The sequence below is a fragment of the Chiloscyllium plagiosum genome, chromosome 31, assembly GCF_004010195.1.
Source record: "Chiloscyllium plagiosum isolate BGI_BamShark_2017 chromosome 31, ASM401019v2, whole genome shotgun sequence".
Taxonomy (NCBI): Eukaryota; Metazoa; Chordata; class Chondrichthyes; order Orectolobiformes; family Hemiscylliidae; genus Chiloscyllium; species Chiloscyllium plagiosum.
In genome coordinates, this window is record NC_057740.1 from 24,280,958 (window position 1) to 24,306,410 (window position 25,453).

General features: G+C 39.0%; 1 protein-coding gene across 1 annotated transcript; it reads left to right on the forward strand.

The window, feature by feature from the left end:
* Nucleotides 1–805: 805 nt before the first annotated feature.
* Nucleotides 806–25,226, forward strand: cactin. The gene is made up of 10 exons (XM_043721173.1): nt 806–1,594; nt 3,448–3,543; nt 5,011–5,156; nt 6,436–6,598; nt 11,151–11,265; nt 16,525–16,717; nt 19,513–19,635; nt 21,111–21,233; nt 22,003–22,271; nt 22,981–25,226. The coding sequence occupies exons 1-10, from the start codon at nt 1,043–1,045 to the stop codon at nt 23,469–23,471; spliced, it is 2,271 nt and encodes a 756-aa protein (XP_043577108.1). The 5' UTR covers nt 806–1,042; the 3' UTR covers nt 23,472–25,226.
* The last annotated feature ends 227 nt before the right edge of the window (nt 25,227–25,453 follow it).

Genomic DNA, 25,453 nt, shown 5'->3' on the forward strand with positions numbered 1-25,453 from the left:
ACAAGGTACCTTACAGACTAATTGCACCATGTGATTCTTATGTACAAAGAAATGTATCAAGTGGAGCTATTGTGCATGTTATTGCCTCAAAGAAAAACAGATGTTGACTTAATAAACACTTGCATTTAAAAGTATATTTTGATGTTTTTGAATAGATGACTGAATGGGTAAGTGAATGAAGTGGGTACTTGGGTAGGGGGCTGGCTGGGTTAGTAGATGGGGGAATTGCTGGATGAGATGGGAAGGTGAGTTTGGGTTGTGCAGGGTGAATTGTAATCAGATCAGTGGGTTGGTTGGGAGAGTAATCAGGTTAGATTGGGAGGGTAATGGTGTAGTTTTGGCTTAAATTTTCTGTATATCACACCAGAAATAGGAACAGTGTAAGTAATTGGGCCCTCAAACCTGCTTCACCATTCAACAAGATCAAGGCTGACTTAATTGTGAAGTTAATTTTCCTGCCTGTCCTCCAGGATTTCTTCTTTAAAAAAAAAGGTTGGATCAATACCTGTACTGTGATAAAGTTATCAACTCAGAACAAATAAAAACATTTACAACCAAATTTATTCACAGCTTTATAGTTCTGAAACTAATTCATTATATGGTTACTCTAAAGAAAGTTAGAGATAACTTCAAATCCTTTATTATTTACATTTATATATTATTATTATACAGCTCTAGAGTGGATGTATCCCAAATCCATGCCTTCTTGGCTCAGAAGTCCACTCTACCCAATCCACAGCTTCAAACACAGACACTGACTGACTTCCGGCAGGTGCGTGACGCATTTAGTATGCGACCGGAACCAGAAAAAGGACCTCAACAATTACTACAGGGACTTGATTCGTTTTTTTTTAATCCCGTGACAATTCGCCGTAAAGTATTTGTTTTATTTCGTGCTTTGTTACCGCGAAAGAAACACTGGATGTTGTTTCTCTTTGACGATGAGTGAAGCGATTGATGGAGTGGGTCAGGCGGATTGTAGTCGGAGCTGCGCCCGCGGGTGAGACAGGACCCTTATTGAGGTGTTGACGGTTGGAAAGCGATGAGTTCCAAGCGGAGCCGGAGCCGGGACCGGAGTCGGAGTCGCAGCCACTGCCACTACAAGAGGAAGGAGAAGCGGCGCCGCTCCCGGTCAGCTTCCCGGGACGGGAGATGCAGGAGGAACCGCAGCCGGAACCGGAGCCCGTCTCCCAGACGGTTAAAACCGCGCTCGTCCCCCGCCCGCTCCAGGAGCCGGTCCCGTTCGCCGCCGCTTTCTCCCCGTCCTGCCGCCGCCACCGCCTCCTCCTCCTCCTCCTCCTCCTCCCTATCCCCATCCCCATCCCCATCCCCCTCCGGCAGCCCGAGCAGTGTAAGCCGCTTGCTGAGCCTCCAGGAGAAGCTGAGGCAGAAAGCCGAGAAGAAGCAACAGCGAGAACTGGCCAAGGCCATCGAGACCCCGGAGGAGAAGCGGGCCCGCCGCCTGGCTAGGAAAGAGGCTAAAGAAAGGAAGAAGAGGGAGAAGATGGGCTGGAGCGAGGAGTACATGGGCTACACGAACGCGGACAATCCATTCGGAGACAACAACCTGCTGGGCACCTTTATCTGGCATAAGGTTACCGTTAATTGTCCCGCACACATTTGCTGCTGAATGTCAGGTTCTGAACTCTAGCCGCCCTTCGTTCAGGGTTGACACTAATCTTAAAGCTGTCCTGCTCATCATCATAATAATGCTCAAGATTCATGGGACGTATCTTATGCTCCCAGAGGAGGAGCATAAGTTTGGAGGCTGGAAGGTCACTGACGTAGGGGGCTGGAGGAGGCTTTCCTGTCTCCACTAGAATTAAATTTGGGATGGGAACGTCGACTTTTCTGCCCTGCCTCCATTTGAAGCCCTCAAGTGACCCATTGAGGATCATCTATAGGATGCAGTACCCTGCCCCTAGGAGTAACTAAGCTGCATGAGGGCTTTTGACTATGCAATGTAACTAACAAGTTAACCAATTTCGGCAGTTTATTAAACTGAGGCTTGTGAAAGGTCCCTTGATCAGAAGCATTCAGTGTTTGTCAAGAGATTGGACATGGAGTGGGGATTGTCATTGAAAGTTAACATGTACACATGCACACAAACTTGATATCTTTGTCCTGATTGTTGTCCTATCAGCAGACATAACCAACTCTGTGGCATTGCCAACCTCTGGGCAGCAGCTCTCTCTGGGGGTGCATCTTGAGCCTTATTTTCGGCCCTATTACCAGCTCTCTAGCCAGCTGAGGAGAGCCTTGCCTTCGCAGCTAGACTCTGCCCTTGGTATGAAGGAACTTGAATTTATTATTCAGCTGCTAGAAAATGCTTTTCATCCAATGAAGCATTCTTAGTGTTGTTTAAGGTTGCACTGTAGGAAATAACTTGTACTGAAATTCCCAACCTTGTGATTGAATTGGCATTGAACCTTCCTAACTACCCAAAATCATCTATAAAATGTTTTAAGATCTTGCACTCTTGGAACTCTGGCCTTGTGAACATAATGAATTCCTTCAGTTTTCCATTTGTGGTTGTGCCTTCAGCTATCTAGTTCCTAAGGGTAGAATTCCATCCTTAAATCTCTGTACTTCGTAAGAAATGACTTAAAAAGATAGCAATCTACAACTAAGATTTTGGTCTCCTGTCCTAATATCTCTTTGTGGGTCAGTGCTTCGTCAGGTTATGCTCCTGTGAAACGTGCTAACACATTCTGTTCATTAAAGTTGTATTTTTCTATATTTGCAAATCATTGCAGGAATAGCAGTTGTCTTTTTAAAATTCTAATAGATAACATTGTAGATATTTTCTAATCATCCTGGTCAGTGACGTTATGACACACCTCTGGAGCAGGTGGCACTTGAACCCATGTCTTCTGTTTCAGAGGGAGAGACACTACCAGTGTACCAGAAGCAGTCCCTCGATAACATTGCATTGTAACAGATCTAAAGGAGTTTTCATCAAAGATAATGCTTCCTTTGAGATCTAATTGACTGAAGTCTCCTCTGATTGAGGTATATAAAATGCTAAAGGGGGTTGACAAAGTTGATTGAGAAGATTTTTCCTTGACAGGCAATCTAGAACAAGAAGTCAGAATTTTAGAATAAGGAGTAGCAGATTTAAAATGGAGATGCGAAATTACTTCTTTCAAAGAATCATGAGCCCCGCAATGTAGTGGATAAAGGGATTTTGAGTAAAGTTTGAGGAGTTGGATGGATTTTTAAGCAGTAACGGATGGAAGGGTTATGGAAAGCAAACAGGAAAGTGGAGTTCAGGTTGCGATCAGCCATGATTGTATCAAGTAGCAGAGCAGGCTTGAACGACTGAATTGCCCATTCCTGCTTCGAGTTCATACGTTTGATTTTATAGATTTTTCTCTATGTTCAGAATAGATTGTGGTTCAATAAATGTTACTGCTTAAAACAAACTTTTCATTTCTTTCATTATAGGCTCTGGAAAAGAAAGGAATTAGTCACCTAGCTGAGAAAGATTTAAAGGAGAGAAACAAGCAAATTCAAGAAGACAATCGCTTGGAATTGCAAAAGGTATCGGTTTAATATCTCAATGTTCCACAATCTTCCATTGCAATCACACCTTGTGTTTTGCATACAGGAGTTAAATACATTTCTCAGCCATTTTTTCATACTGGTTAGTTGTAACTGACTGTTTGTTTGGAAGTTAAAGTTCATGGGATGTTTTTATTAAGAAGAGTAATTAATTAAATATAGTCTGTAGTGTTTTTCTTAAAATAAAATTCAATTAATGGTGTTACCTGAAATGCGAATGTCACTTGTTAGAAATTGACTCACCTCATTCTAAACAACATTTTCCATAAAGTGATTGCTCTGAAGTCTTTTGTGTTTAATATTATTCTTCGTCTTAGTTTAGTCATTTGCAAATTTTAAAATTGTCCCCTGCACATCACAATTAATATATTGCAGAAAAAGCAAAGATCTCAATACCAACCCCTTGGGAACTCCACCACCAGCCTTACTCCACGAATAATATCTATGGACCATTAATCTCTGTTTCTTATTGTTCAGTCAGCTTTATATCCGCATTATTCGTAACCCTTTTATTCCATAATTTATAATTTTCCTCAAGTTAGTTGTGTGGCGCTTTGTCAAGTATCTTCTGGGATTCTGTGAATACAGCAAATGAGAGCAGGAGAATGGTATGAAGTTTTAATCATTTGGAGAGCCAGTGCAGTCACCATGGCCCAAAATGGCTCCCTTCTGCACTGCAGCTTTTCTGAGATTCCATAAATATGTAACACATTTTATTGATTCTATTTTGCTGCATATTTCTTTTATTTGCTTCTGTTGGTTTAAGATAATATTAGAAGGTTATTTAATCGTCATCGACAGAAGGTACGTGGAGAAATTTCTTCTTAGTTAGCCATAAGTTGCATTGAAAGAAATCCAAACTCTCTGCGCAGTTGGTAAATGTTGGAAATTGGTTATTGGAACAACTGATTAGAATTTGGTTTGGAGTAAATTTTTGTCTGCAAACATGAGGGTGAGTTATAGAGTAGAAAGTGAAGGTGATTCATCATCTTTCCAATTTCATATATCAATTCAAGATCAGAAAAGCATGAGTGTATTGAAAAAAACCTTGTTTTGTCAGTACTATTTTGACGGATTTCAAGCTTGTCAACATTTTTTTACATTTAAAAATTGTTAGCATTTTATCAACAAAATTAAACTTGTTGACAAACTAATATCAATTTTGTAGAAACAGTTTCAGTGAGAGTAAAGAATAAATAGAAACACATAACCGATTTATGGAACAAATTTACACTTCTAATGTAAACATAAAACCGATAAATCCTTGTCCTGTAAATGAATAATACACATTCGATAAACCTTTCATATGTGAATTAAAGAAAAGAGCTAATTTATGAACCATAATTTGGATCATTAATTTTACATGCTTTTGGTTGTGCTAAACTGTTTTATTTGGCCAGTGTGCTTTTTGGTAAAGAGTTCTTACACATTCTATTATGGCTGTAGGTAAAACAGCTACGTCTGGAACGAGAGCGGGAAAAGTGCCTACGGGAACAGGAATTGGAGATGTTACAACGCGAGAAGGAAGCAGAGCATTTTAAGACCTGGGCAGAACAAGAGGATTATTTCCATTTACAGCAAGCTAAACTGAGGTAAACAAAACAAGTTTTATTTTTGGCAGAGTGCATTGAAACAAGCTATTCCATATTCTTTACATTGAAAAAATGTAGTTCTACCTCTATTAGAATATCATTTGTTCAGTACGGGCATTATCATCTGTATTTCTAGACAGAAAGTGAAGTGACAATGTTCCTGGTGAGTTTTAGTACATTTTTAGAAATAATACTTAAGGAACTCCAAACATTTATATGTTATGTATGTTTGTTTTTAAAATACTATAACAAATTTGCTGAACTATTCAAAATTAAACCTAAGTGGGATTTTTATTTTTGTTTGGCTTGTTTATTTTAATAATCAATTCTGATAAGTTTACTGTTTGATCTGCTGCTGAATCTCTTTCTCCACTAAAGAATTCAACAAAAACAGAAGGTGCTGAAAATGCTCAGCAAGAAGGGCAGCATTTGCCGAGGAGAGAAATATGAGACAAACTTTTCAGGTCAGTGGCCTTTCGCCAGAATTGAATTCTGATGGAAGGTTGACTTGAAGTGCTAACTCTCTGCTTCTATCTTCAAAAACGCTGCCAGAACTGTTCAGTGTTTCCAGTATTTTCTGTTTTTATTTCACATTTCCAGCATTCTAAATGCCTTTCTTTTAGTTGAGGTGTTCGACCCTTGTAAAGAAGTGGCAGGTGACTATGATTGTCCTTTAGAAAATAAAAATAAAATAAACAAGTACAATGCACCCTTTAGCAGCCATGTGAACTTTTCTGGAGGCATGTGTGCATGAGCCATACGCCACTTTTCACAAAGATTTATTTGTGGATTTCATTGACTGGGACAGTATTTATTGTCCAAAGGGCAGTTAAATGTCAATCACATCAAGAATCCAGAATCACTAGGTCAGATCAGGTAAAGGCAGCAGATTTCCTTTCCTAAAGGTTTTTAATGAACATTTTGAAAGTTGGGTGAGATAAGGTATACACTTTAAAACCAGTCACCATGGATAATAGTAAAGATGATCAACTGAAAGTCAAAATTAATTTAAACGTTTATGCTGTATAGCATGCAAGTGTTAATTTGGTCTTGTTATGCAGATCTGAATGGGTTCCTCTGGAGCTTGGAAAGTAGAAGTTTGTTTGTGTAATGTTATGCTTCATTCCTGCAATCTATTAGTTTATTTCATCTAATACTTCTATCCACCTTTTATACAGTGTACAATATAAAATAAAAATATATCTGAGTAATAGCATACTTCATGTTGATTTATTTATGTTAGTGAGAAGGTAGCTGTCAATTTGTTCTTCTGTTTTAGATCAAAGATCCGCATTTTAGGAGGCAGAGCCAAGCCAATTGACCTTCTTGCAAAATACATCAGTGCAGAGGATGATGATCTAGCTGTAGAAATGCATGAACCGTATACATTTCTAAATGGGCTGACTGCATCAGACTTGGAAGATCTTCTTGAGGATATCAGGGTATGTCCCAGTTCATGCCCTCTTCTTTGGTGATGTCTTGATATCCTGTCACTGATTATTCTTTTTTTTATTCACTTGTAGAACGTGGGTGTCACTGGCTGGCCAGCAGTTATTGTCCATTCTTAGTTGTCCTTGAGAAGGTGGTGGCCAGCTGCGAACTTGAACCACTGCAGTCATGTGTGCTGTAGGCTGAGCAGTGCCCTTGGGGAGGGCATTCCAGAATTTTGACCCAGCAATAATGAAGGAACAGTGATATACTTCCAAGTCAGGTTGGTCACTAGCTTGGAGGGGAACTTTGCAGGTAGTGTTGTTCCCACGAAGGTTCTTATTTAGTTTGCTCAAGTATATCAAACTGCAGGTGATTCGCCACCTTCTCAAGGCAACTATGGATCGTTAATACATGACGGCATAGCCAATGACATATGCATTCCCTGAGAATCTTTTTAAAAATCTTGCTATTTTTCTTATCAGAATGCTAGTTTTGACATTGGAAAGTATTCCAGCACACTCCTCATTCCAAATACTAGAAGTATAGAAAGTTTCTCACAGCTACTTCTAACTGCAACTATCATACTGTAGTAATAGTAGAGAACTGCATACAATAACAACTTTGTAAAACCTTGGAGCCTGCTCCACTTTGTTTGAAATTTTGTTGCTTGGGAGAAATGTTCAAATGTTGAGATGGTACTGAATAATTTTAACAAAATAGGAGCAGATCTGAAACAGTTTAAAATAACATGCATCAGTATTTCTTGTAAAGTGTAGTTGTCTCAATATTGAGAGTCCACTAGTGTAGTCCTGATGTTGGGAGATGACATTTATTGGTCCTCTTCAGTCTAAGAGCTGATCAGCTCCAGCACTGATAAGTAATCAAGATAAAAGCATTTAATTGGCTTGTCTTTCAACCAACTTGCACTGTCAAGATTTGTCTGAGAGGGTGTTTCAGATTTGTGTTAAATAATTGATCCCCAGAACTTTTAAACTGTATTGAGATACGCCACTAGATGTCACAGTTGCACTAAAGTTAAATTTTCACAAAATGTGTAAATTGCTCAAAACACTTTACAAACTTAAGAATTTTGTGGGAAATTAAATTTATGAATAGCTCAAGGTTTGCTACCAGACGTTTGAAGACATGGACGGAAAGAATTCTGAAAGAGTGAGGCAGCAATGACTGAAAGTTTACAAGTATAACAAAACTGCCTTGGAATGTTGTGGCTTTATGTTATAGCTGTTTCAGATCCCTCTTGTCCTCCCCAGTGATTTATCTTGCACAGGTTGAATATTTTCAGTTGTTAAAAATTAAACTTCCTATTACGCTGTCACTCTGAGAAGGGTCCAAAACATGGAAAGAGAGGAAGACTACTTTTTTTTAAGAATAAGCAAATCATGGCATGTTAAGTGATTCAGCTGCCCAGGGATCACATGAAGATGGAGGAGTTCTTTCTCTGTAGGAGATTCAAAGCTTCTATGATCACAGTTGTGAATGGTGTGTTTCCTGTTTGGTGCAAGGGTAAAATGTATCTCTGAACAGATGCATGATATTTTGCACGAAGAAGTAGAATAGTTGGAAAGAGGATTCTTATGGTGTAGTGTTAGTGTCACTTCCTCTGAACCAGGAGGCCTGGCTTCAAGGCCTACCCACTCCAGAGATGTGAAAACATCCTTGGACAGTTTTATTTTAAATAATACCGAGCATAGCCAGAAGTTATGATCCACGTTGGAATCCACAGCAAAGATAGGATAATTTTTTAGAGCTATCTTTCAGATAAAAGAGAATCAAAATCTTTTATAAACCTATGAAAAGCAAAGGAATTGTGAAACCTGGTGGGGACTGAAAAGAGGAAGTTTTTTTTGTGGAAACATGGACACCTGAGTTAATAAATGTGCATTTCCCACCCATCTTCACAAAAGGTCCATGGGAAGGCTTTAGAGAACATTGACTACTTCCAATACCTCGGAAGTGTCCTGTTGACCAAAGTAGCTATTAAAGAAGAGGTCCAGCATTGCCTCCAGTGTGCTAACACAGCCTTCGACTGTCTGAAGAAAAGGATGTTCGAGAATAACAGCGTCAGATCTGACACCAAGATCATAGTTTACAGAGCTGTGGTGGTTCCTGCTCTCCTATATGGCTCTAAGACATGGACTGTCTACAGCGGGCACCTCCAGGTGCTGGACCAGTACCAGCAATGTTACCTATGCAAGATCCTGCAAATCCCAGGAAAGAAAGATGCACCAATATCAGTGTCGTTGGTGAGGCCAACATCCTTAACATCAAGGCACTGACCACCTTCTGTTCACTACGATGGGCTGGGCACGTTGTCTATAGGACTAACATGAGATTCCCCAAGCAGATGCTCCACTCCCAGCTTCGAAATAATAAGTGAGCCCCATGTGAACAGAGGAAGTGCTTTAGTGATACCCTCAAGGCCTCACTGACTAAGTGTAGCTCCAATTCCCACAGACACTTGGGAGTCGCTGGCCCAAGATCGTCCACAGTGGAGGAGCAGCATCTGGGAAGGCATTGAGCACTTCAAGACTTGCCATTGGGGAAATAATTGGAAGGCAGGCGAAAACAGTAAAAGGAACACACTGCCATACCAATGCCCCACCCACCGTTTCCCATGATCACCACTGCCTCAAGTCTAACAGAGCCTGCGGTAGTTACATCGGTCTATACAAATACTGCCTGTGAGGGACTGCCGATGATAATGACAAGGGACCGCTGTCAGGTAATTATGATGAAGTTCTCTGAAGCAAAAGGAATATTGTAGAGGCCAGAATATTGGAGGTTGGCTAACGTGGTAAGAACAAGACCAGGAACTATAGACCAGTGAGCCTGACGTCGGTGGTGGGCAAGTTGTTGGAGGGAATCCTGAGGACAGGATGCACATGTATTTGGAAAGGCAAGGACTGATTAGGCATAGTCAGCATGGCTTTGTGTGTGGGGAATCATGTCTCACAAACTTGATTGAATCTTTTGAAGAAGTAACAAAGAGAATTGATGAGGGCAGAGCAGTACATGTAATCTATAAGAACTTCAATATTGCGTTCAACAAGGTTACAATGGGATCTTGATCAAATGGGCCAATGGGCTGAGAAGTGGCAGATGGAGTTTAATTCAGATAAATGTGAGGTGCTGCATTTTTGGAAAGCAAACCTTAGCTGGACTTATACACTTAATAGTAAGGTCCGAGGGAGTGTTGCTGAACAAAGAGACCTTGGAGTGCAGGTTCATAGCTCCTTGAAAGTGGAGTCGCAGGTAGATAGGATAGTGAAGAAGACATTTGGTATGCTTTCCTTTATTGGTCAGAGTATTGGAGTACAGGAGTTGGGAGGTCATGTTGCGGCTGTACAGGACATTGGTTAGACCACTGTTGGAATATTGCGTGCAGCTCTGGTCTCCTTCCTATCGGAAAGATGTTGTGAAACCTGAAAGGGTTCAGAAAATATTTACAAGGATGTTGCCAGGATTGGAGGATTGAGCGATAGGGAGAGGTTGAATAAGCTGGGGGTGTTTTCCCTTGAGTGTCAGAGGCTGAGGGGTGACCTTATTGAGGTTTATAAAATCATGAGGGGCATGGATAGGATAAATAGACAGAGTCTCTTCCCTGGGGTGGGGGAGTCCAGAACTAGAGGGCATAGGTTTAGGGTGAGAGGGGAAAGATATAATAGAGACCTAAGGGGCAACTTGTACCACCCTGTGTGTGATAATGTATGGAGTGAACTGCCAGAGGATTTGGTGAAGGCGAGTACAATTGCAGCATTTAAAAGGCATCTGGATGGGTATGTGAATAGGAAGGGTTTGGAGGGATATGAGCCGGGTGGTGGCAGGTGGGACTAGATTGGGTTGGGATATCTGGTGAGCATCGAGAAGTTGGACCGAAGGGTCTCTTTCCATTCTGTACATCTGTGATTCTATCACGATTTAAATAATACGAAAGTGAATAACTTCATACTTAACCACATGATGATGCATTTGCCAAGTATTTGCCCACTTGTTCAACTCAATTACTTTGAAGTTTCTTCCCGTTCACCTCTCTCAAGTTTCTTGGTTTTGCGTCATCAACAAACTTGGAAGTATTATGTTGATTCTCTCAGCGAAATTGTTGATGTATGTTATGAATACCTGGGGCCCTAGCACTGATTCCTGTTATATGCCACAAGTCGCCATCTTCCACAGTGAAAAAGATCTGTTTATTTCTATGGAATTAATTCAGTTGGAAGTGGATGTGTGTGAAAAATTAATGATGGCAGATTTCTGTTTGGTCATGAGGTGTGCAGTGGTTAGCTGTTTTAGCATTCACTGCCAGTGTTCACACATTACTGGTGGGTGTGTATCCCTTTGGATTGAGTTGCTGTGCAAATATTAATTAGACTGTGTTAATAATATTTTGAACACTCTTTGTGTAGATAAACTTCAAAGGGAAACATTTCAGTAATTAGACTGTGACATGATTTAGAAATACAAACATTAACATTATGCATGGTCTAACTACATGCCAAGTTGAAGATCCTTGTGAGACTGACCGATTTTTATCTTTTCTCTAAGGTCTATATGGAGTTAGAGCAAGGAAAGAATGCTGACTTTTGGAGAGATATGACTACTATTACTGAGGATGAAATAAGTAACCTGAAAAAACTTGAAGCTTCTGGAAAAGGACCAGGTAAATAGAAAGAAAGTGGCCAGTTTGAATTTATTTAAGCTGATTCTTATGAACAAGTTATGTTACAAATTTGCAAAGCTAAAACTTTGTGTGCGAATAAATATGCCTTGGTCACTTCCCAGTCTCAAATTATTTAATTTTTGCTATAATGTAGATTTCATACAAAAATTGGAGTCGAAATAGACCATTTGGCCTCTTGAGCCTGCTCCACCGTTCAGTATGATCATGAGTGATCTGTTTTTGTTTAGAGTATCATATTCCCATCGACCCACGATTAACCCTTGATTTCGCCTACCTAACCAGATTATCCACCTCTCTTTTCAAGATAGTTGCTGATGCTGCCTTTGCCCATTTCTGAGACATTGTTCAAATGTTACACAACCACTGGAAGAAAAAGAGGTCCTCGGTTCTGAAAGGGCAATAAAACACAAATAATTTTAAAGTAGTGTCCCAATCTGATCCACATCCACCTTGTCAAGGCCATTCATGATTTTGTATACTTCAATCAAGTCACCTCTCACTCTTCTAAATTTGTTTTGAAAACCAACCAGCCTGCCAATGTATTCTCATAACGCAATCCTTCATTCTATATACCAGTCTAGTAAACCTTCTCTGAAACACTTCCAACACAGTTACATCCTTCCTTACATAAGGAGACTAAAACTGCACGCAATATTCAAGATGTGGCATTGCCAATTCCCATTATATTCTTCCTTACTTGTGTGTTCAATTCTTCTCATAATAAAGGATTTCTTGATTACATGCTATACCTGCATATTAACCTGTTGTGACTTGAGCACCTACATCCTTCTGCACCTCAGAATTCCATGTGGGTCTCCATTTTAAGTAATACACTGCCTCTTTTTTTTATTTTTCCTACCAAAGTAAACAACTTCACATTTCCCCATATTATACTCCATTTGCCAGATCCATGTCCCCCACTCAACATTTCTATGTCCATCTGCAACTTCTTTATACCAATCTTGGTGATAACCAATCTAAGTCATTTATATAAATTGTAAAACGTTGAGGCCCTGCAAGACCAATTGTGCATTCACTTTGTTTTCTGCCAGCTGAAAGAGGCTGGGGGGACTTCAGACCTATTGGGCTGACACTTTTGCTCTTTCGCTCCCCTCATCTGCCTTACTCTCAGTAACATCCTCCTGTCTCTGACTACTGACTAAATCTGATGACCTAGGCAGTGTGATACAAAGAATATGATTAAGTTTCCTCCCTCCTGTTATGCATCATGGTGTCTGTTCTTCAGCTACTACCTCATAAAGTCTAAGCTGAACCTGCTTGAACTTCAGACTCCTATTGCAGACCTGTTTGCCCTGGGTCATGTTGACATACCGGACTTCCCACATGCTGCAGACTTGACACATCATCAGAACTGCCATTCTTAATGAGTTTTAATTATTTGATCATATGATTTACTTGTGTTACATTTTATAAATACTTTACCTCCAATTTATGTACTATGTTAAAGTTTTTGAATGAAAAAGACCTTAACCACTTTTCAAAAGTCACCAAAACAACCATTTTCAGAAAACTAAAATTAGAACAATATTTGATGAGCTATTTTGTTTACTCAAAGTCCCACCAATCAATTTGGGATCCAAATGGGGAAAAGAAAATGCCTTCCTTGGCTGAAAACTTTATCCAACAGCATGATATCTAGTTTTAAAATTAACCGGTTGACACCTGTAACAGACTGGTCTGTAGTATGTTAATTGAATAATTAAATAATTAGGAGTGATCCAGGGAAAATTATATCATCTGGAGTGATCACTGATCTGGTCATGTCTGATGAGGAATTTCTGTGCAGTACAGGAATACTGTTAAAACATTTCCTGTAATAATAATAAAAAGTGTTTTTTTTTCTCTGCCAAATGAAACTCTGTTTTCAGAAAGAAAAGCCTGTCATTTCTATGTTGAACAGTGTGTTGGTTGTAATGATTGGTTACTGTGTTTGTATTTGTCCATTTCCAAACCTAATTTGTGCTGTGAGACATCCAGGTAGTTTTGTATTTCTTGTCTATGCATTGCTGCTTTAGAAAGCTTTACAATTATTTTTGAACCTATTAATTATTTCCTCCCTGCACCCTTTCAGACTAAGCATACTTTGTATTTAAAACTGTTACTTCCCAGGTTTAATTTGCATATTTGTGTTGTGAACTCTTTTAATGTGTATGAAGTCCCAGCCTTCCAGTCTCTCTGTTTGCGTTTTCCGATCTGTATCGCGCCTAGGTTCCTAGTGCAAGTTCTGAGTTCAGTCTGCCTCCCTGAACCAGCCTATACTCATTTCATTTTCTGAAGTTCCTGATACGTTCATTGTCCATTAGCATGCAGAGAAACAGTGCAGCAACTCCTAAATGTTTGGAACTGAAAAAGAAAAAGTATTTGAACCAGAATGTTAAACTAATACTCCTGGTGGAGCAGGTTGTGATCTGAACACCAAGCAATGGTTAAGGAGGTCAAGCTTAGTATGAGAAACCACTTGTAGCAAGGCCTGTCAGTGACCGAGAAATACTGCTAATGCCAGCATGTTTTATTTTTCTTTGTGGGAGTGCTTTCCAATTAGACTCAAATAGACTCATATGTGCAGCAGCTTAGAGCTACGCAACATGGTTACAAGGGGAATGAACCTGTATGAAACAGTGAAAAGCAATGTAAGGATAAAGTATAAGGCTTGAGGGCTAGAGAGAACCAAACAAACTGAATAAAGGTCTCCAATATAATTTAATGTTCACTGTGAAGGATTTTGTTGTTGAAAACCCAGATTCATTTTTGTTTTCTTTGAAGGGACTGTTGGGAAATGTATTTTTGTAATCATGTCGACATGTTAATCATGTTGTAGTTGTATTCCAAGAATGGAGTTCTTTGGACCCAGTCATCCCAAGTGTACTAATGTTCTTAAGGAGAACACCCCAGAACGCATGCTGTTGTTTCGCATGGCTTTATTGAGTTCAGTATTCCATTTTTGCTCTCTCTCGCTCTGTCTTCCCATGTTTTTGCCCCTCCTTCTAATTAATAGTTATGATAGCACCATACAAGCTTCCATAATATACAGGATCTGTATTTTTCAGCTTTTTAATCAACTTTTAATACTTGATCAAATCAATATAGGTCTTGTTCCAGACAATCTCAAGATTTATCTCTCTGTTCTGACTTCCATGGCCCCCAAGACTGACCAACATTGTAGAATGGTTAGGAAGGTTAGTTCGCATGGAATCCAAAGGGATCTAGGCAATTGGATACAAAATTGACTTGAAGGTGGGAGATAGAGGGTTGCCTTTCAGACTGGAGGCCAGTGTGCCACAGGGATTGGTGCTGGGTCCACTACTTTTTGTCATATAAGATCCACATCCAAATACAGGGGGTATGGTTAGTAAGTATGCAGATGTCACCAAAATAGGTAGTGAAGTGGATAGTGAAGTATAATGGGACCTTGATCAGAGGTCCAAGGAGTGGCAGATAGAGTTTAATTTAGATAAATGAGGTATTGCATTTTGGTAGACCAAATCAGGATGGAACTTATATGTTTAATGGTAAGGTCCTGGGGAGAGCTACCGAAAAGTGGGACCTAAGAATACAGGTACTGAGTTCCTTGAAACTGGAGTCACAGGTAGAGAGGGTGGTGAAGGTGTTTGGCGCACTTGCCTTCATCGTCAGAACACTGCTTATAGGAGTTGGGATGTTATGGTGTGGTTGTATGGGACATTAGTGAGACCACTTTTAGAATACTGTATATTCTGGTTTCCTTTCTATAGGAAAGATGTTATTAAACTTGAGTGTTCAGAAAAGATTTACAAGAATGTTGTTGGTGTTAGAGGATTTCAGTTATGGGGAGAGGTTGAATAGACTGGGTTTTTTTTCCTAGAGTATCAAAAGCGGAGGGAATGAACTTGTAGAGCATTATGAAGGGCATGGAAAGGGTGAATAGCCAAGCTTTTTTTTCCCCTAGGGTGGGGAGTCCAAAACTAGAGGGCATAGGTTTAAGGTAGGAGGGCAAAGGTTTTAAAAGGACCTGTGAGTAACTTTTTCACACAGAAGGTGGTGCATGTATGGAATGAGCTGCCAAAGGAAGAGGTGGAGCCAGGTACAATTACAGTTATAAGATATCTGGATGGGTATATGAATAAGCAGGGTTTAGAAGTATATGAGCCAAATGCTGGCAAATGGGACTAGGACAGATTGTGATGTCTGGTCAGCAGGGACGAGTTGGACTGAAGGGTCTGTTTCCATGCTGTATGATTCTATGATTATGAATAGGCTTTTAAGGCTTAGCGATGTCCAGAATGTAATACAGTTGGTTGCAGGTAATTGACCTTAAAGTGTAACCTGACTCAGAATGGGCTGCTCATGATCTCTGGACAAAAATTGTACTTTTAACTCTTTGCAAAATTCTAGATTAAGGTTTAGGCTATTAAAATAAATATCTTCCTCGTGTCATGTTAGTTCATTTGCCATTCACCTACAATCTGAGTCCTTTGGTCCTTGACGCTTCTACAATACCAATTCTACTCTGTCCATACTGCTGATTACTTCGAACACTTCTGTTACTTAGATGAATTGATAAGCAAAATATTTAAGTTTTGAGCTGCTGCATTCTGTTCATTGTTTAAAACATTGCATCCCATACTTTATACCAGTGTGACCCCATTTTGAAACTTGAAAATTAATGTGATCATTGACTGAGAACTGAGACTGCAGGGTTTCAGCTGATATAACTCTGTCAAAATTCCATAGTGGTCTGCTGTCTCAAACCTTACAAACTATTTGAGGTCTTGACCCCCACTTTGGAGAAGCTCTGACTTAAAATGTCCATTTATCTTCGTTGATCATTATACAACACACGCATTTTGTTAAATGTGGTTCGTAAGCTTTGTAAGATGTGATAGCATATGAAAACCATCTTGGTTTTATGCAATTGCTTCCTCTGTATCTACTACACTGCTCAGGTGGCTATTGAAAGTAAATGGTTAATTGAGTCCTCAAATCGACTCTTGCAGCTGTGATGGAGATATACCTTCAGCACAGAATAGAAAACAAATAATAGTACAGTAACAAAAGCATTAGGTTTGATATATCATGCATGGCTTCTGGGTGTGAACGTTCTACTAGATGATAGCAGTGCTTGTGTAAAAATTTTAGTGGCAATAGTAGATATGTTCCTTCCTCTAGAATTTTGTTCAGTGCTAAATGATTAAAGAATGCTGTTTCTAATTCACTGTTTTTCTTTAAATTCTTGTCAAGGAGAGAGAAGAGAAGGAATTAATACTTCAGTGAGCACTGATGTCCAGTCAGTATTTAAAGGAAAAACTTACAACCAGCTTCAAGCGTTGTACCTGAACATTGAGGCAAAGATCAAAACTGGTGGTTCAAATCTGGACATTGGCTATTGGGAATCTTTATTGCAACAACTCAAGGCATATATGGCCAGAGCCAGGTAGGACTGAGCACAAGGGACAGAGGGCACTAAAAAAGGATTCATAATTAGTGGCATTTATTTTTTGTTGAATGCAGTGGGGCTTTGCAGTGTATTATGGATTGCTGTGCAACCATGCTTTTCAGAGAGGCTGTTGGTTAATCGGTATGAAACTTTTGACTCATTCAGGTCTGCTTTTCTATGGTTCCAAAGGTACTGCTTGGTAGAACTCTACACATTCTGGAGTACTGTTGGCATTGGATGATACATATTAGTATGTATATGTGTGAATGTTACAAACACATAAGCAATGGAGCCCTTTTACATGAGCTATGGATTGCCCAAGTTGTCACTCCTCATATATGAACTTTGTCCAAAGGCAATCAGCAAGCTTTTTGTCCACTAGCCATCCTTTACAGAAACTGCAACAGGCTATTCAGTGCATCATATCTCAGTATATAGCCTACACAAAGTGAAGGTATACAAATAGCCTTTAGTTGTATTTATCTTCCATGTCACGAATAATTTTTGTCTCATTCAGTTCTTTAAGTTGTAAATTTATATGGTGCACATATAATGCAGTGATTATGATTTCCAAATTCTGGAATTGTCCAAACATTGGAAAGTGGCAAATATGCTGCTATTTAAGAAAAAAGGAAAGAACAAGGAACTACAGACCAATTAATCTGACATTACTCATTAGAAAAATACAGGAATCCATTATTAATACATGGTAACATGCACTTAGAATTCTATAACTTGATTATACCAAATAGAAGTGGTTTTACAAAAGTGAAAGAATGTTTGATAAATCTGTTTCAGGTTTGAGAATGTAACTATCAGTGTATAACAGGGAACTAGTGGGTGTAGTACTCAAAGTTTGTGAGAAGATTTGTAGCTCGGGTGCTCATTGTTGTGGTTCTGTTCGCCGAGCTGGGAATTTGTGTTGCAGACGTTTCGTCCCCTGTCTAGGTGACATCCTTAGTGCTTGGGAGCCTCCTGTGAAGCGCTTCTGTGATGTTTCCTCCGGCATTTATAGTGGTTTGAATCTGCCGCTTCCGGTTGTCCAGTTCCAGCTGTCCGTTGCAGTGGTCGGTATATTGGGTCCAGGTCGATGTGCTAATTGATTGAATCTGTGGATGAGTGCCATGCCTCTAGGAATTCCCTGGCTGTTCTCTGTTTGGCTTGTCCTATAATAGTAGTGTTGTCCCAGTCGAATTCACGTTGCTTGTCATCTGCGTGTGTGGCTACTAAGGATAGCTGCTCGTGTCGTTTCATGGCTAGTTGAATTAGCTACCAACTAGCCACGAAACGACATGACCAGCTATCCTTAGTAGCCACACACGCAGATGACGAGCAACATGAATTCGACTTGGACAACACTACTATTATAGGACAAGCCAAACAGAACAGCCATGGAATTCCTAGAGGCATGGCATTCATCCACAGATTCAATCAATTAGCACATCGACCTGGACCCAATATACCGACCACTGCAACGGACAGCTGGAACTGACAACCGGAAGCGGCAGATTCAAACCACTATAAATGCTGGAGGAAACATCACAGGAGCGATTCACAGGAGGATCCCAAGCACTGAGGATGTCACCTAAACAGGGGACGAAACGTCTGCAACACAAATTCCCAGCTCGGCGAATAGAACCACAACAATGGGTGTAGTACATTTGGATCTTCAGAAAACATTTGTTAAGGTGCTGCACAAAAGGTTGCACAAGGTGAGCTAGTGGAATAATATACTGTATGGATAGAGAATTGATGAAAGGACAGAAGACAGCAAACGAACAAAAGAATCACTTTCAGGTTGGCAGGCTGTTGACTAGTGGAGTGCTGCAAAACTCACTTCAGGAACGTCAACTATTTAATCATTTACATTATCATCCTGGAAACAGTGTTAATGCATCCAAATTTTAAGACCATGCAAAGCCTGAAATGTTGGGAAGTGATGTAATTGACTTTGGCAGGTGGAAGAGAAAATGAGAATATTTTTCAAATAATGTGAATTTATTAAGTGGTAGTGACTGGAGAGATTTGGATGAACTTGAAAAGGCAATATATATTTGCTGATATCCAAGTACAGCAAGCATTAAGGAAGACAAATAGTAAATGATTTCTATTGCAAGGGAGTTGAGTAAGAGTGAGAAAGTCTTGCTGCAATTATATAAGAGCTTTAGTGAGGCCAAGTCCGGAATACCATGAACAGTTTTGGTCTCTATATCTAAAGAATGCGTCTGAGGTGAGGCAAAAAAAAGTTAATTTTGAATTGATTCCTGGAATAAGACCATTGTTTTATTATTGAGATTAAGTCTAGTGGGCCTGTACTCTGAAATTGAGAAGAATGCAAGGTGACCTCATTGCGGCCTGTAAGATTCTTCAAGGATTGACAGTACAGAATTTGGCTGGAAAGTTTAGGACTAATGCCATTATCCCTGGATAAAGTATCAGGTCACTTAACAAGATGAGAATAATATACTTCATTCAGATGGCTTGGAATTTTGGAATTCTGTACTCCAAATACTGTGGCATTGTGGATATTCAAGACAGAGATCCATAAATGTGTGATTTTAAGGGCGTCAAGATGTCAAGGCAGGGTAGATAAATAGCAGTGAGGCGAAGACCCAGCTGTGATCTTATTCGACAGTCGAGCAGTCACAAGCAGTCTTGCTTCTGTTTCTTTTATTCTTTATCCTAATGAGACATTAAATGGTCACAGATTTGTCCTTTTTATTTTTTCTGACATGTTGTTACTTTATTTGGATGAACTGTAACATATTTTGTATTTGTGATGTTTCTGTCAGACTACGTGAAAGGCATCAGGATGTGTTGCGTCAGAAGCTTTACAAACTGAAGCAGGAGCAGGGAGTGGAAAGTGAACCCTTGTTTCCCATTCTAAAGAAAGAATCAGAGTCTCCCAAGGAAAAGTATGTATTCATGCTGTTCAAGGTCTGTCTTCCATCTGGTTATTGCAGATAACAAGAGCACTTAGAATCACTTTTTGTTTGATAACTCGAATTAACCTAATTTCTTAATGTAGGATCATTGTTTAGAAGCTATCACACTAAATGTTAGTATTGCCACATGTTGGAGACAAGATTAAATGTGAGTGAGCCAGGTAAATTCAACTTTCATGATGTTCATTGCAGTCAAATGTGCATTCTACTGACCACAAAGATAAATGGAAAAAGAACAGGTTAAAAGTTTTTGATCATAGTAAAACATTTTGAGTTTCAGATGTTGATGAACTGGTGATGTTTTATTATTGTCATGGTTTTCGATGTTCTCCTATCCACTGGATTACAGCCTTGTTATTATTCTGATTATTAACTTTCAGGATGGTTGAGGGCAACAGGATGATTTCATGTTAATCAAGATCTTTGATTCCATTCTGTACTTTCATGGAAATTGTTTTTGAGATACCTATGGAAACTATGTTCTGTGTTACAAGTGATTGATCTCAGTAGGCTTACTTGAGACAGCTACATTTTATAAATGCTGTCTTATTCTCATTTACTTGTGTACTCAGAACAGAGCAATCTGTCCTCATCCAACAGTTGTAATACAGAGAACCTTGTTCTCAAAAAAATGGAGGAGTTTCTAAACAATGTGTGGCTGCAGGATGATTCACTCAATAGCATTGTCTATAAAGACCTTTTTTAAAAAAAACCTTGTTCTTTATTGACACTGGAGATGAAATATCTTTGCTGACCACTACCATCTATAAATGGGCTTTCCAGCAGATACATGGAAAACCATCAGCTGTAAATTTGCAGTGTCGAAATCCTGGAATTCCCTCCATAATAGTATTGTGGGCATACCTAATGCACATGGCCTGTGGCATTTCACCAAGGCACTGTCCCAAGGGCAACTAGGGATGGCCCAGCTAACAATGCCAACATCCTATAAATGAGCTCCATGATAAAGCAAAATTGAAGCTACTATCAGTTGTACTGATTCTGCATCCAATACTACTTTATATGAAGCATAAAAATAACTAATTATATGAAATGATAGGGTTACGCTGATTATTAATTTCAGTTGAATTGCTTTGGCATTATTTCCAATTAAATATTTTGGCACCTTACACTGCTGTGAAGTATTTGACCCAAATAGTAATTTTACACAGGATGGTGAACTGTTAGTTATTGTGGAATAATTTTATTCCTCTTCGATCAGAGATTGACTGATCTAGAAGTGGCAGTGCAATGTGGGAAAGCTTTATGTCATGGGATTGTTGAATTTGAATCTCCCTCTCTAGGGAGAAAAAAATTTCTTTTTTTATTCTTGTTACATCTATCTATAAGAAGTAACAGAAAATGACTAATGTCAATGAAATAAACTCGAATGTATTTTTGTACTCTACAGTTTGTTTATCTGAATATTATTTTGTTTTCATTAGAGTTGACGAAACAGGTCGAAATGAATTACATCAGAATATTTGCGTGCTAAAGCAAAATCAACAAGTTGAAAATGAGTCATTCTTCGCAATTCCAAATAAAGAGCCTCCATTTCCCAAGGACAGGTACATATCTTTGTTCTTTAAGTTTCTGTGCTGTATGTGCCTGTTCTGGAGACCCAGAAGTTTTAACTACCTATTTTATGGCCTGTTGGTGTAGACAGCAATTGAATTTTGGAATTTATTAAGGCAGCTTCACACAGTAAACATTAGCAATCTTGTCAGTCCTATGCCTTCAGTCACAAAATCCTTCCTCTTGGAATGCCCTCCATCCTTTTTTTTTTACCTTCTGTTATATTTCTTTCATAACTTTTGTGCTAGTGCTGAATAATCTTTAGTTTCATGCTTTCTTGCCTCTTGTCTGCCTAACCTCCCTGTAACTTTGTCCCTTTCCTCTGGCCCTCTGCTTGATCCATACAGATACTTTAGTTTAGAATTCCCAGGTATAAACATAATTTCTGATGTTCAGAATTTGTTATTTGCTATATCAACCTTACATTATACTCAAGAAAGCTGATTTCTTTATATAATTAATATTGGCCCAAAGACCAAACTGATTTTGTGTTTTGTATCCTTGAAATAGCCTTCCAAATTGTAGAATAGCAAATAGTTGTACGAACAGCTGGGGCAACATGTCCTCTGAATTGAACAAAATAAATCCAAAAGAAGAATCAAATGTGTTTATGCATGTTTTGGCAAAACTGTTCCTCTTTTCCTAATTAGCCAGCCATTAATGATGGAAATATTTTGAAAGTGATTCCACTTTGATGGTTTTGAGGCTCTCCAGCTATCATTTCTAAAGAGTGAGATTCTGATTTTTAACTATATCCTGCAGATCAAGTGAAAACAAGGAAGCACCGGGCACTTCTGCCTCAGGCACTTCAGAACCAAATGAAGATGATGAGAATGCAGAACAGGAAGCTGAAGGAGAGGCAGTGCTTACTGAGGAGGATCTAATCCAGCAAAGCTTGGATGATTATGATGCTGGCAAATACAGTCCTAGGTTACTCAGCCCTCATGAATTACCTATGGACACTCACATAGTAGATGCTGAAGAGGATCTGCAAAAATTAATGATGGCAAGGCAGCAATTGCAAGTGACAGGTAAGTGAATGATCTGTTGACTAAGCAATCTTCTGAAATCTGGAATTTTTAAAATAAACTGTTGCTTTGCACTGTAGCTATTTTTCTAATTATCTTCATGAAATGCAGTATTTGCAGTTAAGTTTTTACGAATTACACATTGTTCCACACCAGAGCCTCTGAAATGTTATCTTTCCTTGGCCAAGGTTTTCGATGAAAAGATTATTTCATTTCATGTGTATCTGTTCTTGAAGGTCAACCTTTGTTCTGACATTCCATTCTGACAGTCTGTTTTCAGCAAAGTAAACTGTTTTCAGCATTATCTCAATAAGGATGCCCTCCCAACCTATTTGTGATAACCAGTAATTTTTTTATTTGTTAAAATGATTGCACTAACAAACTTTATTTCCTATTCTCTGACTTAGCTAGCAGCTTCTTATTTCTGTATCCTAACTGTGTTCCTCAAATTCTGAACAAAAAGAAAGAGGGGAAAGTACAATTATGATTGAGTAAGATATATGCAAGCTGTTCTTTAGTTTCTAAGCATCCATTCACAGCACTTTAACGTACTACAAGTCATGATTATTGAGGCATTTTATATAATCGGGATCTGTGCTTCAAATTATCTATTTTAGTGATTATAACCTATAGTTTATTCAAGTAATTAATGTTTGCTTTGTTAGATTGTATTATCTTCTGCTTTCAGTGTCTGGTTTATTGTTTTGTGTAGGTGATGCTAGTGAGAGTGCTGAAGATGCTTTTGTACGCAAAGCCAAGGAGGGAATGGGAACTGACGAAGCTCAGTTCAGTGTGGAGATGCCCTTAACTGGTAAAGTCTACCTTTGGGCTGACAAATATCGTCCAAGGAAACCCCGCTTCTTCAACCGTGTTCATACAGGCTTTGAGTGGAACAAGTACAATCAAACACATTATGATTTTGACAATCCTCCTCCAAAGATTGTCCAGGGTTACAAATTCAACATATTTTATCCAGACCTTATTGACAAAAGAGCAACCCCACAATACTTCCTAGAGCCGTGTGTGGACAACAAAGACTTTGCAATTCTACGCTTCCATGCAGGCCCTCCATATGAAGATATTGCTTTCAAAATTGTGAACCGTGAGTGGGAGTACTCTCACCGGCATGGTTTTAGATGTCAGTTTGCCAATGGGATATTTCAACTATGGTTTCATTTTAAAAGATATCGTTACAGAAGATAGAAGCTGCTGAGTAAAAGGATATGACTGTTTATTGTGTATTCATTGCATTCTTTTCTGAGATTGTCGACCAGTTATGAATGTTGCAGAAGACTATAAAACCGTGTTCTCAAACAAGACTGAAATACGTTTTTCATAATGATGAGAGATAAATTTTAATCCCTTCTATACTGTGATTTTTCTAGTAAGTTTCTGTGGTCATGGGAATGCAAGCTAATTATAAATTCATAATACGGCCCCGCTGTAAGAACGAAATCTCCTAAAATGACTTTGTATCATTTGAGGTATATTTGTGTTGTTCCTTTGATCTCTATTGCAAGAACTTGCAAGTTCTTTTTTCCATACAATTTTTTTTAGTAGGAATATAAACATTGGAGTAGGCTGTTTAATCCCTCAAGCCTATTGCACCATTCTTGAGATCATGGTTAATCTGCAATTCAACTTCATTTGCCTGCTTATGTTCCATATCCCTTCATATATCTGGCGATCAAAAATCTATCAAACTCTCTTTGAAAATTAATAATTTATCTATAGAAATTCTCTTCAACAAATGATAATTGATATCACCCTTTGAGTGAAGAAATGTTTTATTATTTAGTTCTTGATAAGTCGAGCTTCAATTTTTGGACTGGTCTTTTCTCCCTCAACCCCCTCCCACAGCCCCCAATCCTAAACATTCTGACTTGTTTTTTCCCCATCAACTCCAGTTGTCACCCTTAATATCTTAAAGCTTTGATTAAATCATCTCTTGGCCTGCTAAATCTCTAGTCTCTTTTCATAAACATTATCTTGATTTACTGTTCTGTGAACTGACACAGCCCTATAATGTTTTGTCCCATGCAACATTACATTGAGATCCTGACTTGCCATAAAATATCTAAATATGTAATCTTGAGTGGTGTTATTGGCAAAGGAAGACTCCAGTTCTGTAAATTCAGGATTCTCCTGTTCAACAACTGTTTCATCAGTTGGTCAGTTTTCACACAGTAAGATTCCACATGCCTCGATTTATAGATATTTGTAGTTAGTATTTTTTTAAGGGATAAATGCTAGTGCAGTGTTTTTGCTGAATAAAGCTATGGATTGTTTACATCCGCCTAAGCAGGGAACGTATATACCTAATCTGTATCAGTTGAAATTTTGTCATGCTGTCTATTAGCATTTTGCACTTAGAGCTTATAAAATAGGATAAATATTAGTAATTGGTTGAAATTATTTACCTATCAAAACACCAAATATTGTAATGACTTTGATTTTTACCACTACTGTTGTGTCTTTGAACCAATGAAGAACGAAAAGCAGGAAGCAGAGTTAACTTGAATTGACCAGTTTTCCGAAAGCTGTTATTAACTCAACAATAGTCACAAAAGTGACCAAATTGCTCAAATTACTCCATGCAATTTTTGTCTGTCATTTCTTTTCAGGTGACCGTACACAACAGGCAATAATATTTTACATTACTTTTTTTAAAAAAGAAATAATTCTAAAAGAAGTGAATAAAATTGCATATAAGAATAGTTGCTATGTGATAGAAATTCTGCCAAATGTCAGCTTTTCTCGCTGTAGTTTCAATTGGAAATGCACTTCTCATCCTGGAATTTTCAGCTGCGGTCAGCAAGTTCTTTTTGTGCATTAAATCAAATGTTTCTGCTCCAGTGCTGTGAAACTATGATCCAACTGCATGGAGGCTCAGTGGTTAGCACTGCTACCTCCCAGGTTTGATTCCAGCCTCGGGTGACTGTCTGTGTGGAGTTTGCACGTTCTCCCCGTGTCTGCCTGGGTTTCCTCCGGGTGCTCTGGTTTCCCCCCCACAGTCCAAAGATGTGCAGGTCAGGTGAATTGACCATGTTAAATTACCCATAGTGTTAGGTGCATTAGTCAGAGAGAAATGGGTCTGGGTGGGTTACTTTTCGGTGGGCTTGTTGGGCCAAAGGGCCTGTTTCCACACTGAAGGGGATCTAATCTAAAAATTTATAATCTGTGTC